The sequence below is a fragment of the Ascaphus truei genome, chromosome 2, assembly GCF_040206685.1.
Source record: "Ascaphus truei isolate aAscTru1 chromosome 2, aAscTru1.hap1, whole genome shotgun sequence".
Taxonomy (NCBI): Eukaryota; Metazoa; Chordata; class Amphibia; order Anura; family Ascaphidae; genus Ascaphus; species Ascaphus truei.
Window position 1 is genome coordinate 182,728,362 of NC_134484.1, and position 20,792 is coordinate 182,749,153.

Consider the following 20,792-nt stretch of genomic DNA (forward strand, 5'->3'; position numbering starts at 1 on the left):
CTCTTTGGTAGAAATGAAAAGAGGTTCTCACACCGGGAAATATATCCAGCAACATACACTTTTGAAACCAAAGTGTTTCTTTAAAGTTAAATGAGCAGTTCTGTTATTAAGTAGTACTGTGGTGGGCTGTCGAGTAATAAAGACTTGAACAATGTTGTTTTTAGAGGAAAGGAATCTAAAGGACCTTAACGTGTAGAGCTTAGAGGCGAGAAGGGACGATATGCTTTGAAACTTTCAGATATATCAAGGGTTTCAATAAAGTACATAAGGGACTGTGGCGTAACTAAAAAAAATTGGTCCCCCTGGGAAATTTTGATAGGGCCCCCTAATAAAAACAAAAACAAATTTAGTTTCCACCGGGGTCCCCATGTGAGCGGCCTTGTGAGCACCCCCCCTCTCACACACCTTGAGAGCACCCCCTCACAGTCCCCCCTCTCATCTCACACTCCTCCCTTCTCACCCTAAGGCTGCGCTTATAGTGCCGGCGACAGCGACGCGACGTCGCTGCAAAACAAATACATTGCCGCAGTCGTGTGCGCTTATAGTAAGCGCGATGCGACGGAGCAACGGATCGGTTGCGATCGCTGGAAGTCATCTCTATTTGATTTTCCAGCGACCGTAGCCTGACCGTCGCGTCGCCGTTGCCAGCACTATAAGCGTAGCCTTACACTCCTTCCACCCTTACTGTCCCTCTCTCTCCCCATTTCTGTCTCACCCCATTCTTACTCTTCCTCCCTTCCACCCTCCTCTCTCCCTCACACATCCCCACTCAATACCCTCCCACACACTTCATTCCCCTCCACACACAATACCCCCCTCCTACACACAATCCCCCTGCACACACACACACACACACACACACACACTTCCCCCTACACACACATACACAGCCCCCCTTACACACACACACACACTTTTTTTTTTCCTGACGGGGAAGGGATAAGGCTGCTCAGACCCTGTCTGTGTTCTCAGCCATGCGGACGGGGAAATAAGCAAGGAGAGGAAGAATTGTGTGGGTTCAATGAAGGCCTCGCCCCCGTAGCAAGCAGGTGAAGAGAGCAGTAGTCGGCACGGAACCTGAGACCAACTTCCAGCGCTGCTCAGCAGAGCCCCCCCATGCGTTCACAGGCTTCCCCCCCCCCCCCGCGTTGTGGGGTTTAGCAGCACGGTGGTTATGCCACTGATTAGGGAAGCACATTTCCTACGAAAAGAGGTGCTAAAATAAGAGGTCATAATATGAAGGTGGAGCGTGGCACGCTCAGGGGAAATTTGAGGAAGTACTTCTTCCCTTAAAGGGTGGTAGATTTGTGGAGTCGCCTCCCAACATTGATGGTGGAGGCTGATACAGTAAGGGAATTCAAACATGCTTGGGATAGATATAATGCTAACTTCAATATCAAATAGTGTCTCAGGTTTTACAACAGATTGGAGAATGGGCAGACGAGCCGGGTTCTGATCTTCCGTCACATTCTATGTTTATATTTCAGAGAGGTCCGTTGCCAAGTATTTTTTATCAGTGAGACTAAATCCAAATCAGTGAGGATTGACATATCTGTTGATAAACTCTAAACAATGAATTATGCAACGATGCAAATAAAATGCCAGCTTCCATTGTCCTGAGCACCAAGATCAGGCGCTTAAAAAGGGTTCTGTACTAAAAATTCAGGATTTCAGTCTGGGGGCCCTCAAATTTAAGGGCATTTTTTTTTCTCTGAACACCAAATGCATTATACTGTAGTTTTTCTCTATATTCTCTATTGTCCACATTGCTCACGCCCTTTCCAGCTACACATCCACTTATCACAGTGCTGCAGAGTATATGATGCCGCCGCCGCTGCTGCTGCTGACACTGACACTTTAAACTAAAGCACAAAAAACAAGAGTGCTGAGAGGCAGATGTTCCTAATGCCGAGACAGAATTATCATCACGAGTTCATCCACAGTTATCCTCTCTCTGTTCAACACAGTCTTTCCCTCACAGTTGTTTTCTCGCTCTCTTTAACACCCGCCTCCGCTAACCTAATAAAAGTCAGTACTTTGCACTGCAGAGTGATATATGTTTTTTTTCCCTGTCTTTCTTACAAAATGGTCCTTGTGCTTTGTTTTTCAGATAAGTTAGAACTTGTTTTAGATTCAATGAGGGGAGTATAGGTGTTGCAGTGAATGTAAGAGCCGCAGTCTAGTTATCAAAGTAGTGAAATTAGACTTATCAAGTTGAGGAGCTTGAAACTAGGATCATATTTTTGTTATTGTTTTCTTTATATATTTTTTACATACTAACCAGATGTATAATTCTCAAATTCTCAATTTTTTGTCAAGAAATATTAGTATCGATTTATTTTGGGGAGGAAACTTGAGAATTGGTAGGGTTTTTGAAAAACTGCTTTATACAGTAACTCAATCTTATTCACTGCATCTCTGGAGTCTCTGAAGCATTCTCTACCTTAACAAAGGTATTAGGTATTGTATCTTCTGTAATACACTATTTGTTTTGCTGTTTTTTGTTGGGTTTGGGGGCCTACACTTGACAAGATAATTTTTTTTTGTTTGCTTTGTTGTTTTCGAACGTATAATTATAACATCAATGTTAGAAAAAATATATAAAACATGCCAGATGCATTTATATTGGGACAGATGCTTTATGAATAATATGTTGTTTTTTTTTATGTATGATGTCTACATGCCATAGCAAGCTCCCATCAAATGTCTTATATGATGCAAAGTAGTATCTGGAACAACTAATCCTAACGCTGTCCAAATGTGAATAGAAAATAAAAAAAAGTAAATTACATTAAACAAGATACCATGCTGACAACGGGAGTTGGCAAGGTGATAGAAATACAATATATTACTGCAGTGCTGGAGGATCAAAGCACTGCTTTACATTACACACCTTTAACAGGAGGGGTTGGTGACCTGGGCAGCTCGCAGTAAACCGTGCTTAATTTTATTCATGTATTTTGTGTATCATGGTGGTGCAAGCATTTCTAACATATTGTAGATTACATAGAAAATAGTTAAAAGCCCACCTTACAGTAATTGTACATCTGACGTACAATCTCTTACTCCCCACGTTTTGTTATTTTACATGAATGTGACCACCTAGAGTACCGCAGTAGTCTTCCTCCTCTGAAACATTTCTAGCTTTTCTTCTAAAGTAACCAAAAAAACTGAAATCATGCAACATGGTTATCAGCTAAATTGCTAGTTCTATACCAAACATTGAAAGGAAACAGGCCACATTTATTCTTAAATGTCCTATTCATTTCAAGGTGGGCAAAAGTGGGAACTAGTCTGGCTGACATGAACGATGCTTTCCAATAAAATATTACTTTTCTGAGAATGAGATCACCCTACAGCCTTTCCGAGGGAGACATAGGACACGTTATCTTAGAAATGATTTAGATTTCCTGGGGAATCCATCCCTCAATCGACAGACGTCATGTTACATAATTCATAGTTTGTGGCTGTGACATGCATTAGAACCAAAGCGAATTACAACCCATTAAAAAAGTGATTACAACATAGTAGTTGTACTAACGCCATCAAAATTATACTCTGACGATATTGGCTTCACGCTGTCATGCTTTTTATGATGTGTTAGCTGATGTGTATTGCTTAAGCTGTATTGCTGTACTGTATGGATTGATTAGTTCTTGGTGCTATAATAAACCATAGCTCTGTTCTTAATTCTGCTTATTCTTTCTATGTCTAGATTCCACATCAACTGCTGGAGAATTGTGCTCCCAGGGAGATGATTCCTCATGAAGTTTTTGGGTCCCCTTCAGGAATCAAATGTGACTTCCCATTCACCAGACTGATATCAGCATCAGTCAGACAGTGAGCAAGCAGCGGTGGTTGGCGGGGGTGGCAGAAAGCAAAACATGAAATCTAACCAAGAACGGAGTAATGAAAGCCTGCCACCAAAGAAACGTGAAATTCCCGCCACCAGCCGATCTTCTGAAGTGAAGACTGTCAGACTGACAAATGAAAACCACCGTACAGATAACTTATCATGGCTCCCCACCACTGTCAGCAGCCAAAGCAGCCTTGGTGGGCATCATCACAGGCCCGTAGGAAATTTAGCAGAAGCTGGTTTACAACAGGGGACAGGTTTACATAAATCACTTTCTACCGGTATGGACTATTCCTCTCCTAGTGCTCCAAGGTCGGTACCAGTGGTAACAACAGTTTCGGCCCTTTACCAATCTGCGCTGTCTCAATCGGGGGCACCTATGTCTCCCTTGCAATATACTAATGTGCCCCAAACTTTCCAGTTCATTGGGCCACAGTATGGTGGACCACCATATGCAGGATTCATCCCTTCGCAGCTAATTTCACCTACATCGAATCCCGTAACCGGTGCTGTGTCCTCCACGGCAGCAGGTGTTACCACTCCATCCCAGCGCGCTCAGTTGGAGGCTTATTCCACTCTGTTGGCCAGCATGGGCAGCATGAGCCAGCAGGGGCATAAAGTTGAGTCACATCTAGAACGAACTCCTGGATTGATTACAGCGGGCTCACCACCTACCCAGCTAAGTCAATATGTCCATATTTCCAGCTCCTCTCAGAGTGGAGTCAGGACTCTCTCACCACCAACCACCCAAGTCCATTTACATCCTCACCCAACAGTGATTCCACACACACTCACCCTGGGTCCTTCCTCCCAAGTGGTTGTGCAGTACGCAGATTCAGGTGCTCATTTCGTCACTAGGGACCCTATGAAGAAGGAAGAGAGTTTCAGATCACAGGCCAAGGAGTTGTTAAATGGGGAGATAGAAAAGGTTAGGAGATATGGAGTGTTTCCTTCTACAGATGCTCAGCTAATGAAAGCAGGCAATAATAAACCAGCTTCCCAACATTATGAGACAAGGCATGTAGTGGTTCACCCTAGTACTATTAATTACAGTACCCGGGATCCCTCAGGTGGACGGACCTCCGTAATGGTAGTGCCTAACAGCAACACAACTGCCATAAACATGGACGTCCAACAGACCATTAAGAGAGAAGCCTCACCCTCAGCAGTCCATAACAAGGGAAGCTTACATTTAGGAAAACCAGTTCATCGGACCTATGCTTTATCCCATCAACAGACTTTATGCCCAGACGGTGTAAAAGCGGTGGCCACGTTATCTCCCCACACTGTCATCCAGACGACTCACAGTGCAGCAGATCAACTTTCTGTTGGGCTGCCTGCTACAGCCTTTTATGCGGGTACACAGCAGCCAGTTATTGGCTATCTCAGCAGTCAGCAGCAAACCATTGGCTATCCTGGAAACTTGCCACAACACTTGGTGATCCCTGGCACTCAGCCCCTGCTCATACCAGTTGGCAATCCAGACATTGAATCATCTGGGGTGGGGGTAGCATCTTCTATTGTCACTTCATCTCCCCAATTTGCAGCAGTGCCTCATACATTTGTCACTACGCCCATTCCTAAGAGCGATAACTACAGTGCTGAGTCGCTGGCAACTCATACAGCCTACCAGGCAGCATTGGTTCCAGCTCAAATCCACCTCCCAGTTGTACAGTCTACTGCCCCTACACTGCCCCCTTACTTTATGAAAGGGTCAATCATTCAGCTGGCCAATGGTGAACTAAAGAAGGTAGAGGATTTGAAAACAGAAGACTTCATACAGAGTGCAGATATTAGCAACGACTTGAAAATAGACTCCAGCACAGTGGAGAGAATTGACAACAGCCATAACCCAGGCATTGCTGTGATACAGTTTGCAGTGGGAGAGCACCGGGCACAGGTGAGTTATGAACTTGCTTCTGGGAACACTTAATGCACACATACTCATTATACTGCACCGACACACTTTATTCGAGCAAATACCCGGTATGTACCTGGCAGATACCTGGAATGCGCCGCTCCTCACCTCTGACAAGCCCCGTTGCGTTTGCCTTCCCAGCCTGGGTTCATGCCTGGCTGACGGGCGGCTGATCTGTTAAATGATAATGATTAGGATTTAATAGGCTGCAATGCTTCGCGTGTCTACCAGATGGCATAAATTCATGAATTGTAATGCAGTATATATATATATATATATACTGTGCAGTATTGCAGCCAGCGGGAATAAAATGCTTCAATCCCTGCCTGGAAAATAACCCAATGCACTCGGGCAGAAAACAGTCACAAACCTCAATACACCCGAGTATATCCGAATTCGTGGGACTAGCCGAGCTCGAATAAAGTGTGTCGCCAGTGTATGTGATGCCTCGGTGTTATGAGACTCTCTACATCACAAAACAATACATTGTAGCTTGCCATACATAGGTTTCAAGACATACAAGACCACTATTTAATTATAAAATTATTAACTCCTTGTTTAATCTAGCCAGACAAAGGGGACAATTGGATGGATTCTTAGGTACAGTACTTGCCTATATCCTTTTTTTAACACAAAGAAAACGTGGGCTATGTATTTGATACAAACCAGTGAATTGCTTGTTTGTTTCATAAATATAGTGCTATTTCTCGCACCAGTTTGAAGGGAATAGATTTTCCGAAAAAATAGATTCAATAAGGAATGTGACTACATAACTTAACACAGAATAGATCCTTGTTGCTTGGGTCAGTACCCATTCCACCCCTTCTTATCCCAACTCAGAACTTTGTAATTCCTGGTATTTTGAGATATTCATTATTGTGATCAACTCCCAGACAAATCCTGTGATTGTTACATTCTGACTCCTGAAGTGTTTGAGGCAAAATCAGTCAAGGATTTCCCACATGTATTTGCAGCAGAGACACATGGACTACTAAGTTAACCCCTTTTCGAGGTGAAGAGGACAAAAAGAGCTGCACTCTAGTACAAAAGATATCAAATAGTTCAAGAACCTCAAGACATTAGGATGCTTGACTAAATGATTATAGAACCCAAAACTAAAGATGGGCGAATCCACCCAAATCCGTTTCCCTGATTTTCTCGCATTTTCAACCCAAAATCCGTTTCGAGGTGTAGAATCCGCAAGCGGATTTAGTCGGTTTTAATCCGCACGTATTCATCAAAAACTGCCATTGGATACAGCCCGTGGACGGATTTGTAGCATCCAATCCACAGATTCAGCAATCCGTTGACGGATTCTTAAGAATCCCCCAGCGGATTGCTGAATCCGCGGATTGGATTCTACAAATCCGTCCACAGGTTGCGGAAACTGTGGAGTGTATTGGTAATAATAATTACTAAAAATATGCCAAATGCGAGTCAGCTTTTTTTACATTGATCTGCTGAAATTCGCGGACCAAAGGAACCGGCTGATCCGCTGCGGATCCAAATTCACCCCCCAAATTCACCCATCTCTACCCAAAACCTGCTGAGACTGCTAACTAATAGAAACCTTTCTCTAGGATCCCCAAAATGAGACCGGCCTGGTACTTTATCTCTGATCTTGTCTGATGAGTGGTGCACTTGAGAGGCCCCAATAAAAAAGTGATCGCAGAGACCGACAGGCCTGTGAATCAAATTCTCAGAAACATTTACCTGCCCCCCCATTTTCGTTCTGGCCTTTATAGTAATGTTTTTTCACAAACCTTTACTGCAAACCTCTCAAGGCTAATGGATGTGAAAAGAGCATTAAACCAAGCTTTCCTGATAACTTCATTTACAGTTTTGTAGTCCCATGAAACTGTTGCGTAAGCTCTCTTGTTAGCTGCTACACACTCGCTGCAAATGAAATGTACTGCGTACTTCCATTAGTTTCAAGCATTCAGTTTTCCTGGAATGCTTTCACTCTGACATCCATAACCACCCTCTCAAACCCCTTCAGAGAGTTTTCATTCAAGTTTACATTATGTTGTGGATTATATGCCACAGAGCAGACATCCTGTTAATACAGGAGAAAAGGAACAAAGCCTTGTCATGGGAATTCAGGTTATTTACACTTTTTTTACCATGATCATTCATTGAGCAAATCAAGTTAATGAAATAAATTGTAATTTATTTGGCATAAATTTGCTTACACACAATGATACACAAAATGCAGACAAAAAGTGTAACGCCTGTATGCCCGCAGACCTGGCCAGTCCCCAGTACTGAGGTGGGTAAGGTTATAACACGCACCCACAGCAGTGAGGGCGTGCCCGGAGTGTGGTAAATAGCGTTGCCGGGCCTGTAGAGTAAAGGTTAACGTATACTTGCAGAGTCCGGGGTGCCAGAGGTCGGAAGGTAAAGTCGAAGTGCAAGTGTTCAAGGGTTGGAGAGAGCAGCGTAGTGATGTCCGTAATCCAGGGTTCAAGGGTTGGAGAAAGCAGCATAGTGATGTCCGTAAGCCAGAGTTCAAGGGCAGGAGAAGGTAGCATAGTCAAATCCAGAGCAGAGTTCAAGTTCAAACCAAGGGAATCCAAACAAGGGCAGGGACAGGAACCAGAGCTTAAAGAGACAAGTGAGCAAGCATAGACACTGCACACACAGGAGCTACAGGAAAGCTATGCAGAGCAATGACTGAAAGGACAGAGTGGGGGTTATATAGGAAGAAGGACCAATAGGGGTGAGGGGTGGAGCAGAGGCTTGAGTGAATGTTTGTAGGGATAGGTCTGAGAGCAGGGGAGGAGACAGGGAAATAATCTCGGTAGATGGCTTGTAGGCAACGGGGGGCGGAGCCAGTGCCTAGGGACAGCAAATAACTGGAGCGGGTGCGCGCACCTTCTGTAAGCCCGCTATGCGCGCGCACCGTGCATGTCACAGGGCGTGAGGGGTGCACGGCCAGAGAAATGCTCGGCACTGGAGGCGGGGGAGAAGCAGGAGAGTCAGGTAAGGCAAGGGCTGGGGAGATGGGAGCATGCCGAGGAACGCGCGCCTCACGGAGAGTAACGAGTGACCGGGAACGCGCACAGTGGGCGAGCCGCGCGCGTGACCCGAAGGCGCGTCAGGACACGTAGACCGCGCCGCGGAGGAATGGGTGAGAGAGGGGGAATGGAAAGAGTGAGTACGTAGGGAAGAGGGATAGCTAAGTGCCGTGGAACCTGGGGTGAAGGGGACACGCTGGGAAGCGAGAGTCCCCCGGTCCGTTAGAAAAAGACACTTACTTTGGGATTGGGGTCGAAAACTAGACTTTCCTAGGTGCAGGAAAGTCTCTGGGAGAGTTTTACCCTGTCCGGGACTTAGCCCGGAATCTCCTGGAACTGGCATAAAGTTCCATACGCCACCGCTACGTTCTCTTCTGAGGTCCCTCCTGACCACGAGTTAGTCCAAATCTCCTGGAACTCAAATCGGCAGAAAAAATCCTGGCCGCGTATGCCATGATCGTTTCTGAGAACTTGGGCCCAAAAAGCTGGACTAAGACTCTGGCTGGCAGACTTTTCAGGCTTGAAATTGAAGCCTGCATACATATGTGGAGGAATGGTGCTGCTATTTAAATGTTCCGTGTATTGTATATGACACTTCTTGATAAAGTGCACGCTTTGCACGAAACGCGTAGAAGGGCTGCAACCCTCTATTTTATGGCTTCCCATTAAAGAATGATTTTTTGCCAGACCTGCTCTTTTTCATTCCTTGCTGTGCGCTGCACATACACTGCACTTGAAATCGAAGCCGGTTGCTCTGCTATTCGCACAGAAGCAACTTTGAAAAGCCCGTCCACGCTCTTACTACCAGAGACCACGAATCTGATTGGCTCATTGATTCTTATAGTATTTTCAGTTTCATTCACAAAACTGAACAGCCAATCAACACGTCGGAATATTCCCAAGCAACCAATCAGAGCCAAGCCAGCTAGAAATGCTGGGTCAGCGGAAAATCCGAAATAGCCAAGAGACATGCGCCAGCCTGCCACCTCTCTCCCTGCCTATCTCAATGCCACCTGTTTGGCAGGCTCCACCAGGTTTGGCAGGGCAAGAGGCATCCCAAAGGACTACCATTGATCTCTGGACCTAGTACTCCGCCTTTCCCCGCTAACCAAATGCTATTCACACCTTTGGGCATCCTCTGGCTGCTTTGAACTCCGATGTCCATTAGACTTACCGGTGCATATGGGTTAGCTCGGGCAGCCTGTTTGGACATCGGTTCCGAATGTAAAAAGCACATTACATTATGAAAGTATATTTTAATACACTTCTGAGTCTCTGGGTACAGGGAATCGAAAAGGAAAAATATTGTAGTTTTATTTCTATCTGCCTTATTCCCCACACACTTTCCCTTGGACTCAGTTTGGACTCTGAATTCCCCCCTCAACCTTATATACGGTTGGGGCTCCCACAAACCCTATACTGGTTGTGGGTCACCTTGGCACTAGCTGGGGTACCCCCTTTAACCTAGGGATTCATTCAGCTGCAGCAATACATGTTTTATCCCGGTGCCTCATTCTCCTTTCTGGGCTGTGCTGAACCTGGGTACCCTAGTGGTGAGTCGCGCTTGCGTTTTCAGGGGGAGGTATTGCCGGGGCATTGTGCTTACAGTACATGGATCCGAGAATCAGGCATGATTCCAGGTACATTTATGGGGGAACCGACAACTCCGGACCCCAACCTCCTAGGCACATTCTGTCAACGGTTTCTCCGCAAAAAAACCCTTGAAACTCATGCCCTATCAATCCCTGCTTGATTGCATGCCCGGAAAGGGAAAAACACAAAAAATACCTTTAATATAACAGGATAACACAGCAATACAATGTTACTGGTTCCAAGAGCTGACACTCGGGTACCCTTATACACAGATCAGAGGTAACCAAACCTGGCTTGACCTTTATTAGAGAGCCTGGTTATCCCCTCCCGTCACAAGCCTTCTAAACTCATTGACAGCACTTGCATGTTTCTGTTACTGCTAGTTTTACCATACACACAATTTCCCTTAAAGAGCTGTCCTGTACTGTTTCCTCTTCACACTAATCATATCCTGTGCTCAGAATTCTTCCACCTACCCTCCATTCTATTTTTAGAAAAATACCCATCTAATCTGAAAACAATATTGCGGTGCCTAAAAAAATGATCACTTTTGTCATATTTTTGTAAACTGCTTTTTACTATGTCAGCCCTAATAACTATAACATTGGAGTTACTGTTGCATTTTTCTCTATAAGTTGTGTGCCTCTAACAATCATAGAGTGTTTGCAAATATACGAAACATTTCTTTTTTTTTTAAACTAAGAAACAATGCCATTGTATAGGAAAATGCATTAATTTTTCATCTTTATTGTAATCGTAATTCATGTTGCTAAGTGGAACTCTCTCACCACAAACCATAAGTAAAAGTCAAGGTTGATACAGTATGTGTTGCTGAACCTACTGGTTCCAAGTATATATATGCAAATGTACACCCACCCACACTCCGATACTGAGACAGAGTGAGACATTTTTTCAGTGTAATGTGGAAACCACAATCGAGAGTGAGATAGAGTTGCAGGAATTTTAACAGGGACTAAAAGGAAGTTGAACTTCATTAACAGGTTTCTTACATTTGACACAGAAGAAAGAACGAAAATCTAATGTTCTGTTGGCTCAGCAGCCAATAGAGCATATTCTAGACTCCTGTCCACACTGTTTGAACCATGTTGATTTAGGCCCCATAGTGATTCCATGTTACACCTAGGTGCATTCTTAGTACAATGTTGAGTTAGGCCCCATGAGATTCCATGTTACACCTAGGTGCATTCTTAGTACAATGTTGAGTTAGGCCCCATGAGATTCCATGTTACACCTAGGTGTATTATTAGTACAATGTTGAGCTGGCATAAAGTTCCATACGCCACCGCTACGTTCTCTTCTGAGGTCCCCCCTGACCACGAGTTAGTCCAAATCTCCTGGAACTCAAATCGGCAGAAAAAATCCCATCCGCGTATGCCATGATCGTTTCTGAGAACTTGGGCCCAAAAAGCTGGACTAAGACTCTGGCTGGCAGACTTTTCAGGCTTGAAATCGAAGCCGGCATACATATGTGGAGGAATGGTGCTGCTATTTAAATGTTCCGTGTATTGTATTTGACACTTCTTGATAAAGTGCACGCTTTACACGAAACGCGTAGAAGGGCTGCAACCCTCTATTTTAGGGCTTCCCATTAAAGAATGATTTTTTGCCAGACCTGCTCTTTTTCATTCCTTGCTGTGCGCTGCACATACACTGCACTTGAAATCGAAGCCGGTTGCTCTGCTATTCGCAAAGAAGCAACTTTGAAAAGCCCGCCCGTGCTCTTACTATCGGAGACCACGAATCTGATTGGCTCATTGATTCTTATAGTATTTTCACATTCACAAAACTGAACAGCCAATCAACACGTCGGAATATTCCCAAGCAACCAATCAGAGCCAAGCCAGCTAGAAATGCTGGGTCAGTGGAAAATCCGAAATAGCCAAGAGACATGCGCCAGCCTGCCACCTCTCTCCCTGCCTATCTCAATGCCACCCGCTGGGCAGGCTCCACCAGGTCTGGCAGGGCAAGAGGCATCCAGGAGGACTGCTATTGATCTCCGGACCTGGTACTCCGCCTTTCCCCGCTAACCAAATGCTATTCACACCTCTGGGCATCCTCTGGCTGCTTTGAACTCCGTTGTCCAGCAGACTTACCGGCGCATATGGGTTAGCTCGGGCAGCCTGTTTGGACATTGGTTCCGAATGTAAAAAGCACATTACATTATGAAAGTATATTTTAATACACTTCTGAGTCTCTGGGTACAGGGAATCGAAAAGGAAAAATATTGTAGTTTTATTTCTATCTGCCTTATTCCCCACACACTTTCCCTTGGACTCAGTTTGGACTCTGAATTCCCCCCTCAACCTTATATACGGTTGGGGCTCCCACAAACCCTATACTGGTTGTGGGTCACCTTGGCACTAGCTGGGGTACCCCCTTTAACCTAGGGATTCATTCAGCTGCAGGAATACATGTTTTATCCCGGTGCCTCATTCTCGTTTCTGGGCTGTGCTGAACCTGGGTACCCTAGTGGTGAGTCGTGCTTGCGTTTTCAGGGGGAGGTATTGCCGGGGCAATGTGCTTACATGGATCCGAGAATCAGGCATGATTCCCGGTACATTTATGGGGGAACCGACAACTCCGGACCCCAACCTCCTAGGCACATTCTGTCAACGGTTTCTCTGCAAAAAAAAAACCTTGAAACTCATGCCCTATCAATCCCTGCTAGATTGCATGCCCGGAAAGGGAAAAACACAAAAAATACCTTTAATATAACAGGATAACACAGCGATACAATGTTACTGGTTCCAAGAGCTGACACTCGGGTACCCTTATACACGGATCAGGGGTAACCAAACCTGGCTTAACCTTTATTAGAGAGCCTGGTTATCCCCTCCCGTCACAAGCCTTCTAAACTCATTGACAGCACTTGCATGTTTCTGTTACTGCTAGTTTCACCATACACACAATTTCCCTTAAGGAGCTGTCCTGTACTGTTTCCTCTTCACACTAATCATATCCTGTGCTCAGAATTCTTCCAGTACCCTCCATTCTATTTTTAGAAAAATACCCATCTAATCTGAAAACAATACAGTGTATTGCAGTGCCTAAAAAAATGATCACTTTTGTCATATTTTTGTAAACTGCTTTTTACAATGTCAGCCCTAATAACTATAACATTGGAGTTACTGTTGCATTTTTCTCTAAGTTGTGTGCCTCTAACAATCATAGAGTGTTTGCAAATATACGAAACATTTCTTTTTTTTTTTTAAACTAAGAAACAATGCCATTGTATAGGAAAATGCATACATTTTTCATCTTTATTGTAATCGTAATACATGTTGCTAAGTGGAACTCTCTCACCACAAACCATAAGTAAAAGTCAAGGATGATACAGTATGTGTTGCTGAACCTACTGGTTCCAAGTATATATATATGCAAATGTACACCCACCCACACTCCGATACTGAGACAGAGTGAGACATTTTTTCAGTGTAATGTGGAAACCACAATCGAGAGTAAGATAGAGTTGCAGGAATTTTAATAGGGACTAAAAGGAAGTTGAACTTCATTAACAGGTTTCTTACATTTGACAGAGAAGAAAGAACGAAAATCTAATGTTCTGTTGGCTCAGCAGCCAAAAGAGCATATTCTAGACTCCTGTCCACACTGTTTGAACCATGTTGATTTAGGCCCCATAGAGATTCCATGTTACACCTAGGTGCATTCTTAGTACAATGTTGAGTTAGGCCCCATGAGATTCCATGTTGCACCTAGGTGCATTACTAGTACAATGTTGAGTTAGGCCCCATGAGATTCCACGTTACACCAAGGTGCATTCTTAGTACAATGTTTAGTTAGGCCCCATGATATTCTATGTTACACCTAGGTGCATTCTTAGTACAATGTTGAGTTAGGCCCCATGAGATTCCATGTTACACCTACGTGCATTACTAGTACAATGTTGAGTTAGGCCCCATGAGATTCCATGTTACACCTACGTGCATTACTAGTACAATGTTGAGTTAGGCCCCATGAGATTCCACGTTACACCAAGGTGCATTCTTAGTACAATGTTTAGTTAGGCCCCATGATATTCTATGTTACACCTAGGTGCATTCTTAGTACAATGTTGAGTTAGGCCCCATGAGATTCCATGTTACACCTTGGTGCATTGTTAGTACAATGTTTAGTTAGGCCCCATGATATTCTATGTTACACCTAGGTGCATTCTTAGTACAATGTTGAGTTAGGCCCCATGAGATTCTACGTTACACCAAGGGGCATTACTAGTACAATGTTGAGTTAGGCCCCATGAGATTCCACGTTACACCAAGGTGCATTCTTAGTACAATGTTGATTTAGGCCCCATGAGATTCCATGTTACACCTAGGTGCATTCTTAGTACAATGTTGAGTTAGGCCCCATGAGATTCAATGTTACACCTAGGTGCATTCTTAGTACAATGTTGAGATAGGCCCCATGAGATTCCATGTTACACCTATGTGCATTCTTAGTACAATGTTGAGTTAGGCCCCATAGACATTCCATGTTACACCTATGTGCATTCTTAGTACAATGTTGAGTTAGGCCCCATAGACATTCCATGTTACACCTATGTGCATTCTTAGTACAATGTTGAGTTAGGCCCCATGAGATTCCATGTTACACCTAGGTGCATTCTTAGTACAACGTTGAATTAGGCCCCATGAGATTCCATGTTACACCTAGGTGCATTCTTAGTACAACGTTGAGTTAGGCCCCATGAGATTCCATGTTACACCTAGGTGCATTATTAGTACAATGTTGAGTTAGGCCCCATGAGATTCCATGTTACACCTAGGTGCATTATTAGTACAATGTTGAGTTAGGCCCCATGAGATTCCATGTTACACCTAGGTGTATTATTAGTACAATGTTGAGTTAGGCCCCATGAGATTCCATGTTACACCTAGGTGCATTCTTAGTACAATGTTGAGTCAGGCCCCATGATATTCCATGTTACACCTAGGTGCATTCTTAGTACAATGTTGAGTTAGGCCCCATGAGATTCCATGTTACACCTAGGTGCATTCTTAGTACAACGTTGAATTAGGCCCCATGAGATTCCATGTTACACCTAGGTGCATTCTTAGTACAACGTTGAGTTAGGCCCCATGAGATTCCATGTTACATCTAGGTGCATTATTAGTACAATGTTGAGTTAGGCCCCATGAGATTCCATGTTACACCTAGGTGTATTATTAGTACAATGTTGAGTTAGGCCCCATGAGATTCCATGTTACACCTAGGTGTATTATTAGTACAATGTTGAGTTAGGCCCCATGAGATTCCATGTTACACCTTGGTGCATTCTTAGTACAATGTTGAGTTAGGCCCCATGAGATTCCATGTTACACCTAGGTTCATTATTAGTACAATGTTGAGTTAGGCCCCATGAGATTCCATGTTACACCTAGGTGCATTCTTAGTACAATGTTGAGTTAGGCCCCATGAGATTCCATGTTACACCTAGGTGCATTCTTAGTTTTCTGATGCTGTTTGCCAGGCTTAAAATGTTTTGGTATAGACATCCTTATAGATTATAGTAATATGTATGGTTTGTCGTTTCAGCAGCTTTTAAGTTACGGTCATTGATGATTGATCATTGTGTTGTTTAACAAAAGGATGCCATAGATTACATAGTAGATGAGGATGAAAAAAGACACGTCCTTCGAGTTTAATCTATGATTGTACCTTTTAATTTTTCTGTTGCTGGGTATCTATGTTTTTCTTTAAAAGGGTAGTAGATACAGTTATTCTTATTTAGCAACATGTTTGGCCATTTGTTTAAAAGTAACCCTAGTGCTTTGAAATCAGTTCCACTCTCACCATCTACTGTTGAAAGTCCCATAAAGCACAGCTCACATAAACTGTACATTATGTTTTTAAAAACTCACATACCATATCCTCTTATACTGATCATGTGTGGCATTGGGAAATCATTCTCAGATTTTTTTTATACTGTAGGAATATAGTGAGGTACAAAATGTTTTTTTTTTCCAGAGAATATTAGGTCTCCAGGTCTAAATATTCTCCAACCTCCCTTAAAATTTCCAGAGTTGAATTTGCACCATCATTTTTTAATCCATTTAAGATTGATAAGGCCCCGGACACGTCGCTGAGCAGTGCTCTCGCTTGCTGACGCTCACGCTACCAGGAGCTTTTTGCTGTCCTGACAGAGGAGACAGCAAGCGTGCTTGGGAGGCGGGTATCACTGTGTGTGTGTGTGTGTGTGTGTGTCACTTGGTAGCTGTCAGTGTGTGTGTGTGTGTCACTTTGAAGTGTTCTGTGTGTTTGTGTGTCACTGGGGAACGTGTGTGTGTGTGTGTGTGTGTGTGTGTGTGTGTGTGTGTGTGTGTGTGTGTGTGTGTGTGTGTGTGTGTGTGTGTGTGTGTGTGTATGTATATTATATAATATTTGAAAAATTAAAAAAATAAAGACATGCGGTGAGAATAAATTATTTATTAACATTGTGCAACTTTGATAAATATATTCACGCACGCAAACACACACATACACACACACACACGCATATATATATACAGTGTCCGACAAACCTATACATTTGCTCGCCCCGGGCGAGTGGATTTAACCCCCGGGCGAGTAAATATTGGCCCAAGCAGCACACGTTTGGTACTAGGTGGCGAGTAGATTTTTTTGTGTGGCGAGTAGATTTTTTGGTGATTTGTCAACCACTGATATATATATATACAGCTAAACCCCGTTATAACGCGCCTCGTTATACCGCGATTCGGTTATAACGCGGTTTTCCCGTGACTCCCGTTTAAAAAAAAAAATGTTTGCACACTGCACACACTGCACACACTCACTGCACACACACTGCTCATTGCTCACACTGCCACACTGCACACACACTGCACACTGCACACACACTGCTCATTGCTCACACTGCACACACTGACACACTGCACACACACTCACACACACTTACAGACACTCAGACACTCACACACACTTACGCACACTCACACACACTCACACACACCCACGCACACTTACGCACACTCACGCACACTCACGCACACTCACAGACACTCACACACACTTACACACACTTACACACACTTAGACACTCACAGACACTCACACACACTTACACACACTTACACACACACTCAGACATCCCCGCTCCCATCTCCTGCCCCGCGGCCTGTCCCGCGGTGACAGGGGGAAGCGGGGACAGGAGGGACATCCCCGCTCCCATCTCCTGCCCCGCGGCCTGTCCCGCGGTGACAGGGGGAAGCGGGGACAGGAGGGACATCCCCGCTCCCATCTCCTGCCCCGCGGCCTGTCCCGCGGTGACAGGGGGAAGCGGGGAACGGAGGGACATGCCCGCTCCCATCTCCTGTCCCGCGGGATGAATATGCGCTAAAGCGCGGCGGCCATTTTTTTTCTCGCGACCCCGTTAGTAACGCGGTGGTCTCGGGGTGGACCCCGAGACCCGCGTTATAACGGGGTTTAGCTGTATATATATATATATATATATATATATATATATATACACACACACACAATGCACACAATGCGCACACACATGCATACACAATGCACACACACATATGCACACACACACACACACAGATGCACACACACATGCACACATACACACATGCATACACACACACACACACACACAATGCACACAATGCAAACACACACACACACACAAGGCACACAATGCACACACACATGTATACACACATATGCACACACAGACACACACACAGATGCACACACACATGCACACATTCACACACATGCATACACACACACACACACACACACACACACACACACACACACACACACAATGCACACAATCACACACACACATGCATACATGTATACACACATATGCACACACAGACACACACACAGACACACACACAGATGCACACACACATGCACACATACACACATGCATACACATGCATACACACACACACACACAGACAATGCACACACAGACACACACACATACACATGCACACACACACACACACACAATGCACACACACACATGCATACACAATGCACACACACATATGCACACACAGACACACACACATGCACACACACACACACATGCATACACATGCACACACACACACACACACACACACTGCACACACACACACAATGCACACACACATATGCACACACAGACACACACACACAAGGCACACACACACACTGCACACACACACAATGCACACACACATATGCACACACAGACACACACACACAAGGCACATACACACACATGCATACACATGCATACACATACACACACACAATGCACACACACAATGCTCACACAACACACACACAGGAGGCAGGGACCGGAGCAGAAGGGGGGCAGGAACCGGAGCAGAAGGGGGGCAGGGACCGGAGCAGAAGGGGGGCAGGAACCGGAGCAGAAGGGGGGCAGGGACCGGAGCAGAAGGGGGGCAGGAACCGGAGCAGAAGGGGGGCAGGGACCGGAGCAGAAGGGGGGCAGGGACCGGAGCAGAAGGGAGACAGCGATCGGGGCATCACCCTCTCCTCCCCCCCCCTCCTACACACACACACACACACACACACATACATACATACATACATACATACATACATACATACATACACACACACACACATACATACACAAACAACACACAATGCCTCAATGCCTTCTGTCTGGTAATGGCTGCTCTGTAGGGAGCCGGCTGCAGCCCCATTGGATGGGAGCGGTCACGTGACCGCTCCTCCGCTTCCCCGAGCACCAAATATCAGTTTGGCGCTCGGGGAAGAGTTTCTCCTCCTCAGCGCGCATCAGCGCGCATCAGCAGGGAGAAACTATAGCCGCGCTGATAGCAGATGCAGGGGCGTTCTGCATCTGTTCAGTGCGGCTCAGCACGCCTCAGCACGCCTGAGTGCTCTATGGCCTGGGCCTAAGAATCCAAAGTAATTTAATTTAGTGGTAAGCCAGTATACTGTACCTTGCTGGTGCCTTTAATAACTACACAATAGGAGCTTTTAATAAATGCACAAATAAAAAAATATTAAAAAAACGCCCAGTTCATAGTAAATCAAATCAGAGAGACATGGATTAGTAGCCGTTTGCATCTTGAAAGCGGGCAGACTAGGTGGGCAATGCGGCCTCTGTCTGCTGTCAGTTTGTGTTTTCATGTTTCTGTGAAGAACTCTTAGTAGATATTTTCCTGCCTTGATGAGGTTTCAATTAGCACCATTAGCTTGATCTTTATGTCCTTTGTATAGTGAATTCATTTTTTTTAAAAAAAATAAATGTGGTTGCTTTTCAGATGATTTACAAAGTATACTTGAAACATTAGTCATTCGGTGTTTAAATTATGGTATCCTCTTAGTCCGTACTCTGGCCATGAGACTTTCATAATGATGGTAATACCAGAAGTGGGGTGTTTGCCTGAAACATTCCCTAGATTACATGTACATTACATGTACATTACATCTAAACCTCTGGGGTCTCCCAAAGCACCAGCGAAAGCTCCATAGTACAGGAGGCACAGCTCTGGAGCTTTTGCACAGGGAGTAAAAGTGGGGGGTGGGGGGTGGGAGGGCTGTCCATTAAAGACAATGAATAATGGAAATACCACACGTCACAATAATTTTCCCAGTATTCTTTATTTTATTATTTATTTATAATATGTTTTACCAGAAAGTAATACATTGAGAGTTACCTCTCGTTTTCAAGTGTATCCTGGCCACAGATTTATGATGATAAATACATGGTTACGTTAAAAGAACAGGGTTATACAGGCATACCCCGGTTTATGGACACTCACTTTAAGTAAACTCGCGAGTAAGGACATATCGCCCAGTAGGCAAATGGCAGCTCACGCATGCGCCTGTCAGCACGTCCTGAACAGCAATATCGGCTCCCTACCTGTACCGAAGCTGTGCGCAAGCGGGGAGACTATAGAGCCTGTTACAAATGCGTTATTTACATCAGTTATGCACGTATATGACGATTGCAGTACAGTATATGCATCGATAAGTGGGGAAAAGTAGTGCTTCACTTTAAGTATATTTTCGCTTTACATACATGCTCCGGTCCCATTGCGTACGTTAATTCGGGGTATGCCTGTACATTATATTTAAAGACATTGCATGAACAGGAAAGATATTAAAAGTTATGGGTGTATGTAACAGTTACAGTCCAGATTAAAATGTGAGACAGCTTTAGGTTTGAAAAAATTTAGTCTGGTGGCGACTGTGAGAGTTTCCGGTAGATTGTTCCAGTTCTGGGGTGCACAGTAAGAGAAGGAGGAGCGGACGATTCTTTGTTGAACATTGGGACCATGAACAGTGTTTTGGAGTCAGATCTCAGATGATGAGTGCTGCATGTGGTAGGGGTGAGGAGCTT

The 20,792-nt window shown here is 44.6% G+C and overlaps 1 protein-coding gene across 6 annotated transcripts in view; it reads left to right on the forward strand.

The window, feature by feature from the left end:
• ATXN1 (ataxin 1) overlaps positions 1-20,792 on the forward strand; it is a 324,357-nt gene that overhangs the window by 286,042 nt on the left and 17,523 nt on the right. For all 6 annotated transcript variants that reach the window (XM_075585648.1, XM_075585653.1, XM_075585651.1 and 3 more), the window contains one exon: positions 3,716-5,756. In XM_075585648.1, coding sequence (XP_075441763.1) covers positions 3,885-5,756 — 1,872 coding nt within the window. In that variant the 5' untranslated portion in view covers positions 3,716-3,884. The remainder of the gene's footprint in view (positions 1-3,715; positions 5,757-20,792) is intronic.